Raw genomic sequence first — 22,994 nt, 5'->3', positions numbered from 1 at the left:
CGCAATGCGCTTCGCAGCTTAAAAATTCTGTTTACCGCCATTGCATCTGCAATTGCAGAAATTCGTGTACCGCTTTGCCAATACATGCGGGCACGTGGGAATTTCAGAACTCCCATGTAAATCAAAATCCCAAAGAACACCTTCATCTCTTGAACAGAGCACAAAAGTTATGTTCCTGTGTTCTGCGAGGCATAGATATTTGTGTGCTTTGTTAAGTCCTCAAACACGTCTTCGGTGAAGTACTTCGCGAAATACTCTGGCGGTTCCACTGGCGCGTACCCACCAAGCGGCTAATAGGTGCAGCGCGTATCGCCTGGATCGAAAGCCTTTGCGAGCCACTTGACTTGCTTCACTTTTTTCGGTGGCGGCTCATCGCTGTCACTGTGACGAGTCTCAGATTCTGCCGGATGCAATGTAGGGCCCTGCTCCTCGTCCGATGCAGTTTCCTGCAATTGTAAACACAAAATGATGCAGCAGCTAGCAAAACGTTTCTCCACATTATGCTTACCGTTTCAACAAATTGTGCATCGGCGACTTCATCGTCTGAAAGCGCAGCGTCTGATACGTCTCCATTCATGATAGCTTCAAAAAGCTGATCAACCGCCAAGTTTACAGCACTTGGCCTTGTTCGGGCATAATTGCGGATATCTAGAAACAGAATACAACCGACACAAGCAGATAAGCTACATCCGCAGCAGTAACAGAAGGTTGACAGGGCGACCGCTAACGGAGTGCTATGGTGACACGTTGTGTACAAATGAACACGCCATCGTAAACGTGACCACCGCTTCATAAATATTGGTACAGTAGAAAACATAATCACAATAATATGATCTTTAGCCCTTCTATATTAACGTACAAGCTCGACTTTTGCTTTAACACATGTGTGATGTTATGTTTGAATTCAAGATTCGCTCCAGAAAGAATGATGCAGCACGCAAGTAGACAAACACACGTAGGACATCTTTACACACACGACAGGACTCAACGAATAGTAAAAGTTACATTTGACATAAGGGGTGCTACGCGAAATAGTAAAGCAGTAGCGTACAGTTTTTTGTCGGAGCCGATGAGGTCGCCGAGTCGAGGACGTCGTGCGTAGACCGTCTGTTCGATGCCGTAGCTCGGTTCTTGGTCTGGCCGCGTGAAGTCCCGGAGGTCCACTCCGCGGCAGTTGATGCCGGGACGCTGCGCCCAAGGGACCCGCTCCACGGTGGATGCCCTCGGCCTGTGCGTGCTCGTGGGCCTAACCCTGAGTGTGCCCGTCTGCGCACAGCGTCAAGGCCTTGGCCCGGCCTCGTGCACGTTCACTGGCCCGATCTCCTCATAGCGGAACAGGCGGGAGCGCTCGAAGTCGAGGCAGCAGGAGGTAGGGCTCCGGGTTCTCCCATGAACCGGACGCCCAGCGAACGATAGCCCAGCCTTGGAATCCCTTGGGCGCAGCGTCCCGGCATCAACTGCCGCGGAGTGGACCTCCGAGACTTCACGCGGCCAGACCAAGAGCCGAGCTACGGCATCGGACAGACGGTCTACGCACGACGTCCTCGACTCGGCGACCTCATCGGCTCCGACAAAAAACTGTACGCTACTTCTTGACTATTTCGCGTAGCACCCCTTATGTCAAATGTAACTTTTACTATTCGTTGAGTCCTGTCGTGTGTGTAAAGATGTCCTACGTGTGTTTGTCCACTTGCGTGCTGCATCATTCTTTCTGGAGTGAATCCTGAACCCAAACATAACATCACAACATGTTTTAATTAGAGAAAAAAAGACAAAACCAAGAGCACCTACTTGGCGCGCGGTAGAACGACGAGGTATCCATCTTCCTATCTTGTTTTGGTAAAGAAGTTGGCGCGACATTCACGAGGTAGCAGCACCGTTTTTATTAGCGGGAAATTCGAATGCTGGCTGAGCGGTTCAAATTGAAATGACGACGATTGTGACTCACAAAACGTCTATTAAAAGTCACGTGCACAATTGTACACGCCGTGTCGCAAAGGGTTAAAATAAATATAAAGAAATCACCAGGAATTGATTGCATACCGAACGAATTTCCAGTTAGGTATGCAGAATAGTGTTCAAAGTATTTATCTATTATATTCAAAAAAAACATTGTCCACTGCAGAACTCCCGAGAGATTGGAAGCGCGCGAAGGTTGTTCCGATCCCTAAGGCGGAAAATTCTTCACTAATTACGTCATACAGACCAATATATTTACTGTGTACCCGCTCAAAACTGCTAGAACATATTATTTTTACGCACTTGTCTAACTTTCTGCAACAAAATAAATTGATTGATTGCCGCCAACATGGTTTCCGTAAGGAAATGTCGACGGTTACCCAACTCCTTAAGACAATACACGAGTTTGCCTCAGCCTTAAATAAACACAGTCAAATCGATACAATTTTTTTGGACTTCCAGAAGGCATTTGATCGCGTCTCCCATGATCTTTTGTTAAAATTAAAACCCATATTACAAAATAACTCACTTTTCTCATGAATAGAGTCATACTTATCGTCTAGGAGTCATTGCGTATCAGTTGGCGGCTCGTGTTCACGTCCGGCACCTGTGCAATCAGGCATTCCCCAAGAGTCGGTTCTCGGGCCACTATTCTTTTCAGTTCATATAAATTGATTTATATGTGGGGTTTAACGTCCCAAAACCACTATATGATTATGAGAGACGCCATAGTGGAGGGCTCCGGAAATTTAGACCACATGGGGTTCTTTAAAGTGCACCCAAATCTGAGCACACGGGCCTACAACAATTCCGCCTCCATCGGAAATGCAGCCGCCGCAGCCGGGATTCGAACCCGCGCCCTGTGGGTCAGCAGCCGAGTACCTTAGCCACTAGACCACCGCGGCGGGGCCAGTTTATATAAATAATATCGTAAACTATATACCTGTCAAAATCAGACTGTTCGCGGACGATTGCATCCTTTATGAGGAAGTAAACACACCTGCCGACCAGGCATTATTAGGTAGTGCCCTGGACAAACTACATATTTGGTGTGAAAAATGACAGATGAGCATCTATACTAAAAAGCCGTCTCAATGACAATTTCAAGAAAGAAGGCACCACTTACTTTCCAGTATTCAATAAATGGTCGCTGTCTTAGTGCTGTAAATCGTTATAAATACTTAGGTTTAATAACCACTTCAGACCTCCGGTGGAATGAGCATATCACTTTTCTAGAAAAGAAAGCCATGAAAAAGCTTGGATATCTTAGAAGATCGTTACGACAGTCAACGCAAGGAATAAAACTATTAGCATATAAAACCTACGTTCATCCCCTTTTGGAATATGCCTGCGTGGTCTGGGACCCGTACACAAAGAAAAATATTGATAAACTAGAAAACCTACAAAGAAAATCTGCTCGATTTATCTTTCGCTCATACAATCGCCTTACGTCAATCACTGGTTTGCTTCAGACAGTGAACTTGGAAGCTTTACATTTGCGGCGATATCGCGAAAGACTAAAATATATGTATCTGCTCTACCACGATAAGCTTGGCAGTGATTCAAGTGCGTATATAGAAAAAGTCGTGCGACGACCCACGCGGGCGGATCACTCAAAAAAATTACAGGAATTTTCTTGCAGAACGAACTTGTACATGGGCTCTTTTTTCCCGCGAACTGTACACGAGTGGGATCGCCTCCCTGATGGGATCGTGGAGGCGACGACAGTGGCGTCATTCTTATCGGAGCTAAAAAACTTATAGCGTGTCTTCCTGCCATATTTGTACTCTTTGTTTTGTGACGTTGCGTTGTTAGTACACAAGTGATGTTAGTACGCACTTATATAGGTATTATGATATGCGCAATTGCATGTCATGCACTGTATATTTCTTTTTTACCACGTTAAAGCCTGTGTGTCCGCGGCATTCTCTGTACGTAATATATTATGAAAATGTTCAGTGTGCTATACTTATAGGAGGAGGAGGAGGAGGTAAGTTTATTTAAAGAAAGGCAGAGAGGTCGGCCTGAGTGATAGCTTGCTCTAGCCTGCTACTCTACACTAGGGGAAGGGAAAGGGAAAAAGAAAGAATAATGGATTACGATGGTGAGATAGAGAGGTGAGTATGTAGTGTTCTTTCTAGCTGAGACACATTTTATTGCTATATTTATATGTGTTACCCACTCCTGCTTATGGCTTCACTCTGAAGCCAGCAGAAATCCTGTAAATAAATAAATAAATAAATAAATAAATAAATAAATAAATAAATAAATAAATAAATAAATGAATAAATAAATAAATGAACTTGTTTGGTGGACATGCAAGTTTCACCGTGGTGCACTAAAACTTGAAACAGTGCAAACGTATTTGGTATGCTGTGTTTCTTTTCTTTCGTAGGGGTACAAGCTTCCGTGTTCTTAGTACTTTAAAGTGAGAGATGCACACTGGCCCAAGCACTACCTGCAAACTCATACTACTGTAAAATCCCGAGATATCACCCCTCGTAGCTGAAACATGATCTGAAATGGGGCCCTTGCTTGGTCTCAGACACTAATTCAATATAGAAGTGCCTTTAAGAAAAATGCACACCTGTGTTTCTAATGAAATGCTGTTTTGAATACACACGCATTTACTGTTTTACAGACACGAGGAGAATTCTTTTGTGAAATTTCAGGTGTTATGGGATTTATATGTGGGGTTTAACATCCCAAAACCACCATATGATTATGTCAGACGCCTAACTTTACATTTTCTTGTCAGTAACTAATATTAAACATTTCTATTTGTCCTAAAACATTATTTCTTTGACAGTATAGCTGCATGACTGCTGGACAATTATATAGAGTTAGTTTGCCTAATGAAGATGAAGAAATTGTGTTGATTTGCAAAAGATGTGTGTATGGGCCAACTTGAACACATAAGCAACGGTTTCAAACATCCTCCCATGCAGTAAATGTTCCCTGGTGAACTTGCCTTCTGGTTTGAACAAATGCAAAAAAAAAGGTCATGGCAATAGGGAAGGCCTTGAAAAATCACACAGCTAAATAATGCCATAAATTTTGTGATGAACCACACATTCACATGAAAAAACTGGGAGCAGAATTTCGCAAGCACTGTACATCTGTGCTGGTTTAGAGAAGAATTATTAAACTTAAGTGCGACGGTTTCATGTCGCAAAACTAAAATCTGGTTATGAGATGCACTGTTTCAATAAAAGGTTAATTTTTTTGGTCTCATAATCTCCCTGAGTGCATTGAACTAGGGCACTAGTACATAGCACAACTATTATAATGAGACTCCTGAGGTTTGGAATCAATCCTGCGATCTCATGCAGAACTGCACACTGTGGCGGATCCAGAATGGGGGTGCTAGAGGCGATTGCTCCCACCCCAAAGCCTGTCAGTTCCCCTTCCCCTTCTCTTCAGCGCTTGCCGTTCACTTGTTATCACCAATTAGGACGAATGACGGATTCCTTTAAGCGCACTATAATAGTATTTATGCTATGATAGAGTTTTTAAGCTAGTAAGACAACGAAAAGTAATGACCATGCCCCTCTCTCCGGTGTTACTTTAAGCAACCCCCCTCCCCCTAAAATGATTGGCTGGATCCACCCCTGACTGTACGGTACCATTTCCATTTACCTTAGGGTCAAATTAGAGATACAGACTTTCTTTCTTTTAATGCACTATTTCATATTCCAATAAGGACCGCCGCATTTACACTGATGGTTTTTAAAGCTACATGTGTAGACCAAAAAAGCATGTGTATGTAACCGATGGTGTAGCGTCTTGTACAAACAAACAGTATTGCTCATATGCTCTACAGCAGAATGCTGAATAACGTCACTGCCTTGAAAAATAGCTTAGAAAGAAACCTCTTTGTGGTGAATGGGAGATGTGACATATTAATCTCTTTTTTTTTGGCATCTAGCATCAAATGCTATGTTAAGTCAGAGTGAAATATGACAAAGACAGGCAATAATATTACGACACTTCCGGTTTGTTCAAATGTTTATAATGAAATGCAGAGGCATGAAGAAGAGGATAAATATGGTGCTACTACATATGCATGCAACAAAGTGGAAACTCAATACTAATTACTTAAATTCAATTATTTCTATGACTATGGATATCACCAGCAATGCTTTTACTGAATGATGTTACCCTCTTCATGAGTTACAATAAAACACCACATTTGAATTATGCAAGTTTTTTGTTTACTAAGTTGAGGCATTTGTTATTAGATCATTTGTGATGTGTTTGACAATCTGTGCAAATCGCTAGCAATTGAAACAGCACTTGTTAAAACAGAGCAAAAATACTCTATTCATTACAGTGAAATTCAATACGTTATGACACCATCCTGACACGCTAAAGAAAATCCGAATATTTTGTGACAATCTTGACTTCAGACGTATTTGAATTTCTAGACATTTAATGTTCAGGTATTAGCAGTTTGTTATAAAAGGATAGGAAAGAAGCTATATAAAGATGAAAAATAGAGCTTAATATAACGTTGTTCGGAGGCCAGCAAAAGAGCTTAAGACCTAGAAAAACAGTTGACTTTCTTTGGTATTAGGAAGGGCGTTAAAACTGTATTGCCAAAGACTAGCTAAGGCTTTTTTAATCACAATCAAGAGGAGCCTTGCCTTGTTTTTTCTGCTAAAAAAGCATTTTCTTTTTGACCACCAAAGCCTCCTCAGGGGGCCTTATAGCATCCAAAAATCATAAGTACTTTTACCTTCTCAACCAACTCTAACCAGAAAAACTTCCTAGTTGAAATGGATGGCTGTAAGAGGTAAATCGAATTTTTTGATTATGCTTTTAATAACGAGCAACGTAGGTTCCTTCTGCTCTGCTATGCATCAGCCTGGAAGCACAGAAACTCATGCAAGTACAAAAGATCTGTACATGGTGACAGACTCCTAATAGTGCTGTGATCAAGTGCTCCCAGCTTTTATTTAACTGCAAATAACTTGCTTAAAGTGCCGCAGCTGTTGGTTTGTACCTATTGACCACATATTTTAGACAAATACTATTACGCTGCGCTATAGTCAGTAGGCTTGGACTACCATTTGAGCGCTTTTTAAAAGCTAATGGACCAGCTGTTGTTGATCGTCTGAGCAGGTTTTCACAACCAAAAGTTTACACAGACAAATGTTGCAACAATACAATCTATTATGCATTAGATATGCCAAGCAGTGGTCTTTGAGTTACAGTTGAAAATTGCAATATAGTAGTGCATGATCAAAGTGTCGAGGCCTTCTGCTGCCCTGGTCCTTTTATTAATGCATGAGATGTGATCTTTTATTAAATAATTTGCATTACGAAGTGGGAAAAAGCAACAAGACCATAACTGATAGTTTTGCCCAAAATAAATTACTGCTAGATCATGAAAAGAATATGCACCAAACGAAATACGCCACACTTAACTGCACTGTGCAATGTACCATAGTGTTAACGTTATAGAGTGCCATAAACATATCAAACAACACCTTCACATACAATCAACACCTTTACATAGCCTTCATAGAGTACGAGAAGGTGTTCGACTCCGTCAATACATTAGCAGTAATGCAGGCACTGCTGAATCAGGGCATCGAATAACACTACATAAACATACTGGAAGAAATCTACAGTGAATTTACAGCCACCATAAAGAAAACGGCAGAATTCCAATAAAGAAAGGTGTAAGGCAGAGAGATACAATCTCTCCAGTGCTATTCATCTCGTGTTTACAGGAGGTTTTCAGGACCCTAGCTTGGGAAGAGTTAAGAATAAGAGTTAATGAAAAGTATCTTAGTAACCTTCAGAGCAGGTTCAGAGCAGACTGGCAGCCGTCCGGGCACGACTGCTAATTCCTGCATTTACGCATTGCAGGCACTGACAGGGTATCTCACCCAGGCCTGATATGCCCACCGGATAGCAACATACTACGCTCAGCTGGGCGCAGTCGCACTCCTGCCGTTTCATCTGCACGTGCCGCGTCGACTCACCGTCCCCTTCGGACGTGGCGTCTGCTTTCCCGACAACTGCGCTGGTGGCGCCCCCTTCATCTATAAATACGGCCTCAACTGGACAGTCGGCGTTCAGAGCAGACTGGCAGCCATCCGGGCAGTGGGCCCGGATGGCTGCCGTGGCTGCCGTTCAGAGCAGACTGGCCTTTGCCCTGCAGTGGGCCTAGTCAGGCTGATGATGATGACGCCTTCAATGTACGACGAGGTTTAGATTTAGGTGTTAAGCAAAAAGTGAGCACGCTAAAGTTGCGCTGAAGGCAAAGCACTCGATTTTTATGCAGATCGCAATTTACTAGTGACCACTTGACGCACCAATCATACAATATATGTAGAATGCGGTGGTCCACTGCGGCTCATGACAGCAGAACCCGAACAACAAAATTTGCCAAAAGCGTGAGCAATAAGCTTGTTTGCAAGACCGAGCATGTATATGGGCTTCTTTGTAGACGCTTTATATTTTCTAGAGACTTGCCTAAGTATGATGCACCTTTTCTGCGTAATTTTAATGTAATTAGTAGACTGTTTTTTTCTTGCATTGTCATGTAAGCAGCAGCCAAAGAAGTAGGGGCCACAAAAGTGTACAGAACTGAACGGTTTAACTTGGTATAAGCATTCACGTGTGGTCACCGACAGGCGATATCGCAGTCACAGCTTTTTTTTTCCTTTGTGCTACTTGGACTACCTGTGCGAGTAGTGCAAATAATGCGATATTCATACCGCCAGTGTCACACAGACACTTGTGATCGCGGTCAGGGCATCTGCACCGAACTCGATGCTGTACAGCGCAGCAGCGACAAAGTTGTTGCGCGCGATCAAATTTTTTTGTGGAAAACCGGTATTAGTCACCGCTACACGGTCCGGATCAAAGTGCAGAGCGACCACATGCAGCAAGTACCCGTGTGACATCGTTCACTAAAGCACGTCAGAACGCACCGCGCATTCAGAACTAACGTCCAATCAGAACAGTCAGCACTCAAGCATCACCATAATTGCAAGGAATAATATCGCAATATTGCAAACCGCCGCACAACACCGAAATGGAGGAAGCGCTGACACACACATAACACCGCCAGCGGCGCCTTTACATACCCGCACCGCTCCAGCCAGCGCGGGCGCACCGCAAGGGATGTGCCTAAGATTGTTCGCGCAATTTCGCATCTAGGCCGCGCACGGTCGTGAGAAAAGCACCTAGCGAGAGGCCACTCTTATTAGTTCGCACCATGGCTCATCGTGGCACTGCAGTCACCAGTCTGCTCATCTTGTCTCCTTCCCACTTTCACTTTCACTTTCAGTTCGGGCTGTCAAGGTGGATGGACGTCTTCTTTGAGTGCTCCGGATCGACTGCGCAGATAAGTGTTTTTGCATGTTTTGAGCTTGTCTTTATAATTATAAGGCAGCGGTTGAAATATTCGTAGCACTTATTTTATGGTACGGTTTTTTTCGGGGCCAGACACCAGGTATTTATTAGTTAGTGCGGGTGTGTGTGTTTGAAATTCTTTTGTTGTTTTTTTTGTTACCCCGTGGGGGAGGTGCGCGTACATTGAACACGCGAATTTTTGTAGTAGAGCTTAGACTTTCTTTTCTTTTTTCGAAGTGCAGGGCTCGAGTTTAGTAATTATTGAGTATAGGGACAATTGGTGTCAGAAAGGCATGGTTAAAAAGACTGTAAAGTGTTCAGGATGTGGAGTGGGTTTGAAAGTGGACCCAAGCGTAGAAGCGGATGGAGAAGAGGCTGACGCGAAGTGTAGGCAATGTGAGGTCGAGAAAAAAATGGAGAAAATGATGGTTGCCCAGAGTGAACTGCTGATGAGAATCGCCGAGCTCGAGACTGCGTTGGCGACAGAGCAAGAGAAAACGAGGGCAATGGGAGAAAGACTGAAGCCTGCCGAGGAAGCGCTAGTGAAGCTGAACAAAGAAGCGACCTACCGAGAGAACAGTAGGGAACCGGCAACCAGAACGGTGGAGAAGGAAAAGCAAGCAAGTTTGGAAAAAACAGGTTTAGCCGGATCAACTGTCGCAAGACCCAGCTTCAGCGAGGTAGTGGTGGGGAAGGGAGGGAACAAAGCAGCCGGCGTCACAGGTGCAAGTAGCCCCCAGGTGCAGAACGCTCCAGCTGAAAAGTCACAGCATGTGATAATCGCCGGGGACTCGAATTTAAATCGATGGACAGAAGGAATCAAAGAGAGGGTAAGAAGTGACAAGAGGGTTGCAGGTGACAAGAGGTTCCCAGGACGCAAGCTGGAAGCAGTCAAAAGGCAAGCGAGCGCAAAGCTCAAAACGACAGCTGATGGACGAAACCTCGTGATAATTTCAGGCGGTTTAGACGACGTCCTAAATGATGATGCAGCAGGACTAGCAGCCACACTGGCGAAAGGCGTCGATGACATGCGCGCCACTTCTCCTAAGGTACAGGTAGTGATATGTACGATACCGGAGGTACCGGTGCGTGATAGCAACCTGCAAAGAGCGGTGGTCAACGCAAACCAAGAGAGATGGCGGATGAGTCGAGAGAAAGGCTTTGAGGTGGTGGAAATAAACAAAGAGGTGCATAGGTGGGGGGGTTTTCAACGAGACAGTATTCACTTCGATGGGCGGCTAGGTCATGAGGTGGGTTGGCGATTTGCAGGACGCGCAGTAGCTTTTTGGGGGGCAAGCGAGCCCTTCGGGGTGCAGGATAGCTAGTAACGAGGAAAACAACCAGGGAGACTCTTCGACAGGTGGTATGGACAGATACGATTCCAAAGTGGCACCAATATCTAAGATAGGTAGAGTCCAAGGCATAAATAGACGTAGCCACAAGCGCCGAGCCAATTCAGACATAGGGTATATTAACATGCAGGCTGGTAGGAACAGGCTGAAGTGGGAAGAGATAGAAGAAAAGCAAAGGAAAGAGAGGCCGATGGTATACGGTTTTGTAGAAACACATCTCAGGGACATGGAACAACCTCCGAACAATCCGGACTACGCGTGGGAATATTGTAATAGCACAGAAGGCAGCAGAAAGGGGGGTGGTATTGGGGCATTCATTCATAAAAGTACAGACTGGCAAAGGGTCAAGCAGGAGTGCAAGGAACATCTATGGCTAAAAGGGAAAGTGGCAGGTCAAAAGACACTCCTTGGTTTCGTATACTTGGGGACGGGAGCAAAGGCCAGAGAGGAAAAGCAGGCAATTGTAGAGTGTATATCAAAGGACATTCAGGAGTTGGGAAGAGAGTGCGAGATAATTATACTAGGAGACATGAATGCGCAGATAGAAGATATAGATGGGTATACCGACCAGACAGGCAAAATGATCATGGATATGTGTGAAAGGCTTGATTTGATCATTTGCAACAGTACCGAGAAGTGTGAAGGGCAAATAACATGGGAGGCAGGAAGGCTTCAGTCGACGATAGATTATGCACTGATGTCACATAGGATGTATCATAAGCTCAGGGGAATGCACATAGATTAAGGTGGCTCCAGAAGTGTTGGTAGCGATCACAAACGTATCAAGCTAAGTTTTGGAAGAGCAGTGAAAGTGGGAAGGAGACAAGATGAGCAACTACAGGAAACTTTTTATCCAGAAAGGCAAATTGAAATAGCCACTAAACAAATTCAGAAAGTAATCACGGAGGATAATAAGACAGTGTGGACATACACGAATCTAATTAGACTCTTTGAGCTAGAGCTTGCTAAGACGCGTGACAAGTCACCCCGGAAAAGAAGACACAAACCCAAAAGTTGGTGGGATGAGGAAGTTAAGAGAGCCATAGCAAAACGTCAGGAAGCCTCTAGGGAACACAGACATGTTAAGCATCGGAGTACACCGACAGATGATGTTGAAAGAAAATAGGCAACCTTTCTAAGATGTAGAAGGGATGCAACCCTTCTGATCAATGAAAAGATTAGAAGGAAGGGAGCTCAGTGGCTGGCAGAAGTACATAAAAAGATAGAAAGGCAGCTGCGAAAGTTTAAAACCATCTAAACTCCCTAAGAAATGAGACGAGCCTAGAGCAGAGTTTTATAACTACAGCCCAAGGTGCTAGGCTAAAAGGGGACGAAGCTATTGAATATATAAGAACAAGGGTGACAGAAAAATTTCAACAAAGAAGTACTTTATGCACTACAATACACAAGGACGAATCATGTAGTGCAATGGCTCCACTTTCACAACAAGAGTGGGAAAGGGCTGAGAAAAGGGTTCCTAGTAGTACATCAACAGGCCCAGATGGCATTCCAATTAGGCTGATAAAGACATTAGGTCCGAAGTCTAAGCAGGCTTTGAGAGAGGCAATGAGCACAATAATAATCGATGGTGAAGTTCCCGATGGATGGAAACTTAGCAGGATGAGCATGATCTATAAAGGAAAGGGGGACAAAGCTGACATAAACAACTACCGTCCTACAACAGTCACAGCAGTGGTCTACAGGCTGGCGATGCAGATTATAAAGGAAAGACTGCAGACGTGGATAGAGGATGAGGGGGTGCTGGGGGAACTGCAGAATGGGTTTCGGAAACACAGGAGGTTGGTAGACAATCTGTTCTCACTGACGCAGTGCATCTAAATAGCAGAAAAGGAACACAGGCCCCTGTGGCTAGCATTTTTGTATATCAAGGGAGCATACGATAGCGTGGTTCAAGAGGAATTGTGGGAAATACTGGACACACTATGCGTGGAACATGTAGTCACTAATCTTTTAAAGAGTATCTATAAAGGTAACAAGGTAGTTATAAAGTGGGAAAAACAGGTATCCAAGCCTGCAGAGGTAAAACGGGGGCTTAGGCAGGGGTGCCCCCTGTCACCCTTATTATTCATGATGTACCTACAAGGATTAGAGGCAAAATTAGAGGGAAGTGGACCGGCCTTCAACCTCTCTTTAGTCAAAGAAGGAAAACTTATTCATCAGGCACTACCAGCAATAATGTACGCAGATGATATAGTGCTAATGGCCAACAACAAGGAAGATTTGCAGAGATTGATGGACATCTGCGGTAATGAGGGGGATAGGTTAGATTTTAGATTCAGTAAGAAAAAATCAGCAGTCATGATTTTCAATGACAACGAAGGTAGTGAGCTTAGAATACAGGAAGTCACGCTAGAGATAACAGATAAATACAAATATCTGGGCGTATGGATAAGCAATGAGACCGAGTATCTGAGGGAACACGAAATATACACGTGACGACAAAAGGTAACAGGAATGCAGCAGTCATGAAAAATAGGGCACTGTGGAATTACAATAGGTATGATGCTGTGAGAGGAATATGGAAAGGGGTCATGGTTCCTTGGCTGACGTTCGGCAATGCGGTCTTGTGCATGAGATCAGAAGTTCAAGCAAGATTAGAAATTAAGCAACGTGGAATAGGTAGGCTTGCTTTAGGAGCTCACGGGAATATGCCAAATCAGAGAGTACAAGGTGATATGGGATGGACATCATTTGAGGGCAGGGAAGCTAGCAGCAAGATATAATTTGAGAAACGATTGAGAGAAATGGGGCAGAGCGTTGGGCTAGGAAGATTTTCAGCTACTTGTACATGAAGAATGTCGAAACAAATTGGAGGAAGCGAACCAGGAAGTTGACTGGTAAATACTTAGAAAACAGCAGGTGGCCAAACCAAAAAGAACTATCGGTTACGAAGAAAGTGAAGGAAATGGAGACTGACATGTGGAGAATGGGCATGATTAAGAAGTCCGCACTAGAGATCTATCGAACTTTTAAGCATGAAATTGCCAAGGAAAGGATCTATGATAATTCTCGGGGTAGTTCCCTACTGTTTGAGGCCAGGACGGGAGTACTGCGAACCAAGACATATCGGGCCAAATACGAAAGGGTAGACACAGTATGCAGTGCGTGTGGAGAGAAAGAAGAAACTGCCGAACACTTGATAATCTTCTGTAAAGGGCTTCACCCTAGAGTTCAGGATGATGGCGCAGAGTTTTTCAAAGCACTGGGGTTTAGGGACCGGGAGGGCAAAATAAACTTTAAGCGGGTAGACTTAACTAGAAGGAGGTTATCTGATTGGTGGCTAAAGTCAAGGCAGAGTGAAAATTAAACCCTTCACTGCAAAGTACGAATTCTCAAACTCCCTTTTTAAGGGAAAAAAAATAAATATAGTTTTTGGTTCATTAGGTATTACGGCTTGGTGGCGCTAGCCACCGCCCGATCTAAAGGGTACAGCCATATCCATCCATCCATCCCATCCATGCTGTAAAAGTACAGACTGGCAAACGGTCAAGCACGAGTGCAAGGAACATTTATGGCTGAAAGGGAAAGTGGCAGGGCACATAACGCTCCTTGGTTTCGTGTACTTGTGGATGGGAGCAAAGGCCAGAGAGGAAAAGCAGGCAATTGTAGAGTGTATATCAAAGGACATTCAGGAGTTGGGAAGACAGTGCGAGATAATTATACTAGGAGACATGAATGCGCACATAGAAGATATAGATGGGTATATCGACCTGACAGGCAAAATGATCATGAATATGTGTGAAAGGCTTGATTTGATCATTTGCAACAGTACCGAGAAGTGTGAAGGACAAATAACAAGGAAGGTAGGAAGGCTGCAGTCAACGATAGATTACGCACTGATCTCACATAGGATGTATGCTAAGCTCAGGGGAATGCACATAGATGAAGGTGGCTCCAGAAGTCTGGGTAGTGATCACCAACGTATCAAGCTAAGTTTTGGAGGAGCAATGAAAGGGGGAAGGAGACAGTATGAGCAACTACAGGAAACTTTTATTCGGAAAGGCAAATTGAAATAGCCACTAAACGAATTGAGAAAGTAATCACTGAGGATACTAAAACAGTGTGGACATACACGAATCTAATTAGACTGTTCGAGCTTGAGCTTGCAAAGGCACGTGACAAGTCACCCCGGAAAAGAAGACACAAACCCAAAAGTTGGTGGGATGAGGAAGTTAAGAGAGCCATAGCAAAACGTCAGGAAGCCTCTAGGGAACACAGTCATGCTAAGCAGCGGGGTGAACCGACAGATGATGTTCAAAGAAAATGGGAAATCTGTAAAAGCTTTAGAAGGGATGCATCGCTTCTGATCAATGAAAAGATTAGAAGAAAGGGAGCTCAGTGGCTGGCAGAAGTACATAAAAAAATAGAAAGGCAGCTGCAAAAATTTGGAACCATCTAAACTCCCTAAGAAATGAGACGAGCCTAGAGCAGAGGTTTATAACTACAGCTCAAGGTGCTAAGCTAGAAGGGGACGAAGCTATTGAATATATAAGAACATGGGTGACAGAAAAATTTCAACAAAGAAGTACTTTATGCACTACAATACACAAGGACGAATCAAGTAGTGCAATGGCTCCACTTTCACAACAAGAGTGGGAAAGGGCTGAGAAAAGGGTTCCTAGTAGTACATCAACAGGCCCAGATGGCATTCCAATTAGGCTGATAAAGACATTAGGTCCGAAGTCTAAGCAGGTTTTGAGAGAGGCAGTGAGCACAATAATAATCGATGGTGAAGTTCCCGATGGATGGAAACTTAGCAGGATGAGCATGATCTATAAAGGAAAGGGGGACAAAGCTGACATAAACAACTACCGCCCTATAAGAATGACATCAGTGGTCTACAGGCTGGCAATGCAGATTATAAAGGAAAGACTGCAGGCATAGATAGAGTATGAGGGGGTGCTGGGGGAACTGCAGGATGTGTTTCGGAAACGCAGGAGGTTGGAAGACAATCTGTTCTCGCTGACGCAGTGCATCGAAATAGCAGAAAAGGAACACAGGCCCCTGTGGCTACTATTTTTGGATTTCAAGGGAGCGTTCGATAGCGTGGTTCAAGAGGAATTGTGGGGATTACTGGACACACTAGACATCGAAGATGTAGTCACTGATTTTTTAAAGGATATTTATAAAGGTAACAAGGTAATTATAAAGTGGGAAAAACAAGTATCCAAGCCTGCATAGGTCAAACGGGGGCCTAGGCAGGGGTGCCCCTGTCACCCTTATTATTCATTATGTACCTACAAGGATTAGAGGCCAATTTAGAGGGAAGTGGACTGGGCTTCAACCTCCATTTCGTCAAACCAGGAAAACTCATTGAACAGGCACTACCAGCATTGATGTACGCAGATGATATAGTGCAAATGGCCGACAACAAGGAAGATTTGCCGAGATTGGTGGACATCTGCGCTAATGAGAGAGATAAGTTAGATTTCAGATTCAGTAAGGAAAAATTAGCAGTCATGACTTTTAATGACAATGAAGGTAGTGAGCTTAGAATACAGGAGGTCACGCTAGAGATAACAGATAAATACAAATATCTGGGCGTATGGATAAGCAATGGGGTCGAGTACCTAAAAGAACACGAAATATACGTGTCCACTAAAGGTAACAGGAATTCAGCGGTAATGAAAAACAGGGCACTGTGGAATTACGATAGGTATGATGTTGTGAGAGGAATATGGAAAGCGGTCATGGTTCCTGGTCTGACGTTCGGCAATGCGGTCTTGTGCATGAGATCAGAAGTTCAAGCAAGATTAGAAATTAAGCAACATGGAATAGGTAGGCTTGCCTTAGGATCTCACGGGAACGCATCAAATCAGGGAGTAGAAGGAGACATGGGATGGACATCATTTGAGGGCAGGGAAGCTAGCAGCAAGATAAAATTTGAGAAGCCATTGAGAGAAATGCGGGAGGAGCATTGGGCTAGGAAGGTATTCAGCTACTTGAACATGAAGAATGTCGATACAAAATGGAGGAAGCGAACCAGGAAATTGACTGGTAAATACTTGGAAAAGAGCAGGTGGCCAAACCAAACAGAACTATCAGTTAAAAAGAAAGTGAAGGAAATGGAGACTGACATGTGGAGAATTGGCATGATTAAGAAGTCCGCACTAGAGATCTATCAAACTTTTAAGCAGGATATCGCCAAGGAAAGAATCTATGATAATACACGGGGTAGTTCTCTACTGTTTGAGGTCAGGACAGGAGTATTACGAACCAAGACATAAAGGGCCAAATACGAAGGGGTGGACAGGGTATGCAGTGCATGTGGAAAGAAGGAGGAAACTGCCGAACACTTGATAGTGTTCTGTAAAGGGCTTCACTCTATAGTTCAGGATGATGGCAAAGAGTTTTTCAAAGCACTGGTGTTTAGGGACAAGGAGGGCAAAACAGACTTTAAACGGGTAGAATTCACTAAAAGGAGCTTATGTGATTGTTGGCTAAAGTCAAGGCACGAGTGAAGAAGAAGTTATTCATTTCAACGTTCGGGATGCTGAGGGCCGCGGTCAAAAAGCCTTTAATGGGCTTGACTGGGACCACGACCCCTTACAAATGGGCAGCATAGGCAACACTTTTATTGCAGTGACAATGTACAAAAATTTGAGCAAGCATAAAGCATAAAGTATAATAAGCATAAGCATAATAAAGCATAAGCATAATAAAGCATGAAGATTGAAAAGTAATAAACTCAAAGAAATGACCGTAATTATTTCCTTACACATACGATATCAATAAGAGAGTGTAACGATGCAAGAAAAGAAGATCGCAAGATTAGCACCAAAGTAAAAAAAATAATATGGGGCATGTGTCCATACGCTTACTACACTTACGATCAGAACAGTCACTCAGATGGAAGACGATATGGCATTCAAGTGAAACGGCAGGAGGAAGCGCAGCATTTCTTTGCCGTAGTTAGTGCGCGTGCGCGGGATAAGCCATGTGTGATTGAAACGCGTGTTATAAAGACCTTTGCGGTGGTTTAGGTTGGCAATGGTTCCTAAAAGGTTGTCGCCTTTTAATCCTGCCTGGTAGCGTTTCACAAGCATTGCGCGGTAGTATTCAGGTAGAGGTAGCAGCTTCATGTCGTGAAATATGGGAGAGGTGTGACTGTGATATGGGGCATTTGCAACGGCACGAACAGCCCTTTTCTGTATGACGTGCAGTTCGCGGATATTTGTTAGAGTTGTCGTACCCCAAACCAGATGACAGTAGTTGACGTGAGATAAAAACAGGGATTTATAGATGAGAAGTTTAACTGTCTTAGGTAGCGAGAAACGCACCCGGGATAATATGCCCGAAATCCTTGATATAGTGCCACATAGTTTTTCAGTGTGTGCGTTCCAAGACATCGTTGATCGAAAATTATTCCCAGACACTCAATACGCTGTACTATCTGAAGTTCTGAACTGTCAAGTTTTAATGGGACACGACAAGGGGTTTGTTTATTTTTCGGCCTGAAATATACAGCTTTTGTTTTTGATGTGTTAAGTTTTAAACAGTTAACGCATGTCCACGTGGCCAACTTCGCCAGTACCTCATTTGCGTCATTAATTAAGTTTGTATAATTTTCAGCAGTAAGAAGCAAGGTTGTATCATCAGCGTATATAATACATTTTACAGACGTGTCAATTTTTACAATATTATTTATGTATATGCAAAAAAGCAGAGGCCCTAATATGCTACCTTGTGGTACACCCGCTAAAATTTTTAGTAAATTGGAGGTACGATTGCCGACGACTACTTCCTGCTGCCGATACATTAGGTATGGTTCAATGAGTTGTAAGAAAACACCTCAAAATCCATATTGTGCACATTTCTTTAGCAGCGTAATGAGATTTATTGTGTCGAACGCCTTTGAATAGTCTACGAAGATGCCTAAAGTGTGTAGTTCGCGTTCAAAAGCATTTAGTATAAATTCTTTCTGTTCTAAAAGAGCATGTTCAGTCATACGGCCTTTGATAAAACCAAACTGCGAATGAGAGATGATGTGGTGCTTATCTAGGAAAGAAACCATACGCTTTTGAATTAGTTTTTCCAGACCTTTTGAAATTACTGGAAGTATAGATATCAGTCGGTAATTGTTTAGTGCATTTTTATCTCCTCCTTTGTACAGCACAACCACTTTTGCAACTTGTAACTTTTGTGGGAAAATTCCGGTGGAAAAAGCAAGATTAAATATATGCTCTAATAATTCAGCAATGATATCTAATACGTGTTTGATGGGCTTAATCTGTATGTCATATGTGTCACAACACGTGCTGTTTTTCACAGACGAAAAAGCATGTGAAAGTTCACCAGCTGTTGTTGGCGCCAAAAACGCGCTCTCAGAGATACTGTCGGACAAATATGTGGTACAAGCTGAATTGTACTGTTCCTTTGCTAGAGATACAAAATAGTCATTGAATAAGTTTGCTAAATCATCCTTACAAATAACGTCACCGTCTATCACAAGCTCAGTAGGCCTGAAGTCATCACCGTTACGGCCAAGAAATTTGTTTAGCCTAGACCAAGCCAAGTCTTGTTTATTCATTACATCTTTGTTGAAGATGCTGTTTAAGTACGTTCTCTTTCTGTAACGCAACAGGCTGTTTACTTTATTTCGCTGGGCTTTGAAACGTTTAAGCGTTTCTTCGTTCTTGTTTTTCAGGAAGTTTTCGAACAATTTATTTTTACGTTTTATTTCATTAAGACAACTTTTAGTCAGCCACGGTTTTTTGGCTTTGCGCGTATGCTTGAGCTGTTTGTACGGAAAGCATTTCTTGTACACCCTTATCAGTTTGTCATGGAAAATATCATAGGCGGTTTCAGGTACTTGCTCGCAATACACGCCTGACCAATCGGTTAACGATATCTCCTTGCGAAATGCAGCCAGTGTATATTCAATAATATTTTGAATAACTATCGGTTCTCTGAGTTGGGCTGGCGCACAGTTTACGGTTTCGTTTATCAGCATAAAGATAGGAAGGTGGTCACTGATGGGTGCGCTTAGTACGCCGGACAAACATTTCGAAGCTTCTATGTTGGTAATGAACATATCTATTATTGTCGCAGTGTTTTTGTCAATGCGGGTTGGGATGGTGATAACATTAGAACACCCATTGGATTCAAATACTTGACAAAGTTCTAACTGACTTTCTGATGGCTTTGCAACGTCGATATTGAGATCACCTGCAAGAACTAGTGTACTACCAGTGTCTCCAACCAACGCAAATATGTATCTAAGAAAATAAACCCTTCACTGCAAAGTACGAATCCTCAACCTCAATATTTAAGGGAAACATAAATAAACATAGTTTTTAGTTCATTAAGTATTACGGCTTGGTGGCGCTAGCCACCACCCAATCTAAAGGGTACAGCCATATTCATCCATCTATCCATCCATGATGGTCAGGCGGGTGATGGGTAAGGAGGCTATCAAAACCACGAGCGAGAGTGAGCTGGTGCAGGGCGAATAATGCAAGCGCTGGTGCTATTTAGATGAGACAGCATTCACGAGTTTGGCCGACGTGCACAAGGCGAGCTTCGTGTGCAAGCTGTGCGAGGCACTGGGGGCGCCGTGCAGCGCATGGAGGCTAGCATCAAGAGGCTTCAAGGGGGAGCTTAGGGCGAAACAGGAGCAGAGGATAGAACTCCAAAAACAGCTCGCAGCGTCGCGTGAGCGGTAGGAGGCTACCGCCAGCCTTTTAGAGCAAATGAAGGGCGACCTTCGAAAAGAACTGGAAGGGCGGACCAAGCTAGAGCAGCGGGTAAAGGAGCTAATGGCGCTTTGCCCCAGCCCTGAGTGGTGTGAGACGGCAGGCGGGGGTAGCGGAGAAGGCCACAGGCGGGAAGAAACAGGCGAGAAGGGAGGTCAGGGGGCCGCAGTGCCAAGCCACAGCACGAAGGCTCCGAGAATATACAGCTCGGTGGCGCAGCAGTCTTCAAGCAGGGCAGAAACACAGGACAGATGGCAGAGAGAGAAACAGGTGAAGCAAACAGGGGCGCCATTACAAACAGGAAGCCAGTGATTGGAGCGTAGAAGGGTCCTAGTGGTGGGGGACTCTAACGTGGCCAGGGTTAGGGATGGCGTCTTCGAGACAGTGAAGGAACATGGGAGAGTCAGGGTGGAGGCACAGTCAGAGAAGAGCATGGTGGATGCACTGGCCAATGCTCAGGAGTTTGTTGAAAACAGCATGGAGGGCGAAAATGTAGTCATTATTCATGCTGGGCTCAATGATGTGTTGAAGGGCAAGGATCAGAACCTTCAGAGAAAGTTAGAGTATGAGATGGGTAAGCTCCGAGAAGCCTCTGGGAGTGTGCATGTGACCATATGCACAGTCCCAGAGGTCTGGGGACAGCTTTGTGGGATTGAAAGAAGGGTAGTGGAGGCCAATTGTGTGATCAAGGGTTTGAGCCGGCAACTCAGATACAGCGTAATGGAAGTTAACCAAGACGTGTACGAGCCCGGCGCTCGCCCCTTTGCACAGGATGGCATTCACCACAGTGGTGCGACAGGCAGGAGGGTCGGTAACAAAATGGGTTGCGAAGCCTTAGCTTTTTTAGGGGGACCCAGAGCCCTGAGGCCAACAGTGTAGCCAAAGACAGACCTAAAGGGGCACAAATATTCAAGCCAGACGAAGTTCGTGGGACAAGAAATCGACGTAAGCACAAGGGCCTAGCTAAGTCAGACGTAGGCTATATATTAACATGCAGGGTGGCAGGAATAAGTTAAAGTGAGAAGAGATAGACGAGCAGTTGAGGCAGGAGGAGCTCATGCTATATGGGGTTGTGGAGACACATCTTCGGGACCTGGAGCAACCACCCTGCAATCCAGACTACGTATGAGAATATTGCAATATAACAGAATTAGGGCAGCAAAAAGGGCGGTGAAATTGGTGCATTTATACATAAGAGCATGGGTTGGCAAAGAGTCAAGCAGGGATGCAAGGAACATTTATGGCTAAAAGGAAAAGCGGCAGGGCAAATGACACTCCTTGGTTTCGTGTACTTGTGGACGGGAGCAAAGGCCAGAGAGGAAAACCAGGCAATGGTAGAGTGTATATCAAATGACATTCAGAAGTTAGGAGGAGAGTGCAAGATAATTTTACTAGGAGATATGAATGCACACATAGAAGATATAAATGGGTATACTGACTCAACAGGCAAAATCATCATAGATTTGTGTGAAAGGCATGATTTGATCATTTGCAACAGTACCGAGAAGTGTGAAGGGCAAATAACATGGGAGGTAGGAAGGCTGCAGTCAACTATAGATTACGCACTGATGTCACATAGGATGTATGATAAGCTCAGGGGAATGCATCTAGATGAACGTGGCTCCATAAGTCTGGGTAGTGACACAAACGTATCAAGCTAAGTTTCGGAAGAGCAGTGAAAGTGGGAAGGAGGCAAAATGAGTAACTACAGAAAAATTTTCATTCCGAAAGGCAAATACAAATTGCTATTAAACAAATTGAGAAAGTAATCACTGAGGATAATAAAAATGTGTGGACATACACAAATTTAATTAGACTGTTAGGCTAGAGCCTTCTAAGGCACGTGACAAGTCACCCCGGGAAAAAAGACACAAGCCCAAGAGTTGATGAGATGAGGAAGTTAAGAGAGCCATAGCAAAACGTCAGCAAGCCTCTAGGGAACACAGACATGCTAAGCAACCGGATGAACCGACAGATGATGTTGAAAGAAAATGGGAAATCTTTCTAAGCTCTAGAAGGGAAGCAACCCTCCTGATCAATGAAAAGATTAGAAGAAAGGGTGCTCAGTGGCTGGCAGAAGTACATCACGTGCTCCGAACGGGCTTGGTGGCACCTTTCGGAGCATCATGCTAAACTACGTGCTCTGCGTTATACTGACATGTCTTGGCTTTCACAGGACTGAACGTGCTTCCCTGCTGGGTTGCCGTGGTCATTCCGCCACAACGCCGATGTCATCAAGTATCCAACACGTGCAACTTGGGACGACGCTGCTACCGCTATCAGCATGGCAGAACAAACCCCATCATAATGCGACGCTTCACACGTCACGTCCGGAGGATCCTTTTGGCGCACTAGCGACATCTGGCACATCGGCGGGACTACATAAAAGGCCGAACATGACCCGCGCGCGCACTGGTAGGTGTTCTGTGGCGCGCTTCACTGGGGCTTGGTGGCACCGTTCAGAGCATCATGCTAAACTACGTGCTCTTCGTTATACAGGTTGGTGATAAACGGTCCTTTGCTAAATCCACTAAAACTAGTTACGTTGGACTAGTTGTGTTGCCAAGCCCACAGTACATGTTGTTTTGCTACCTGC

General features: G+C 44.2%; 1 protein-coding gene across 1 annotated transcript; it reads right to left on the bottom strand.

Annotated features, from left to right (window-relative positions):
• Positions 1–290: 290 nt before the first annotated feature.
• Positions 291–22,611, bottom strand: LOC142814484 (uncharacterized). Its single transcript, XM_075893241.1, has 4 exons — positions 22,557–22,611; positions 7,953–8,096; positions 509–648; positions 291–446 (listed from the first exon to the last, which is right to left on the bottom strand). The coding sequence occupies exons 1-4, from the start codon at positions 22,609–22,611 to the stop codon at positions 291–293; spliced, it is 495 nt and encodes a 164-aa protein (XP_075749356.1).
• Positions 22,612–22,994: the final 383 nt, after the last annotated feature.

This window comes from Rhipicephalus microplus, chromosome 4 (assembly GCF_043290135.1).
Source record: "Rhipicephalus microplus isolate Deutch F79 chromosome 4, USDA_Rmic, whole genome shotgun sequence".
In the NCBI taxonomy this organism is placed as follows: Eukaryota; Metazoa; Arthropoda; class Arachnida; order Ixodida; family Ixodidae; genus Rhipicephalus; species Rhipicephalus microplus.
Note: the sequence above shows the minus strand (reverse complement) of the source record. Positions and strands in the feature narration are given on the sequence as shown.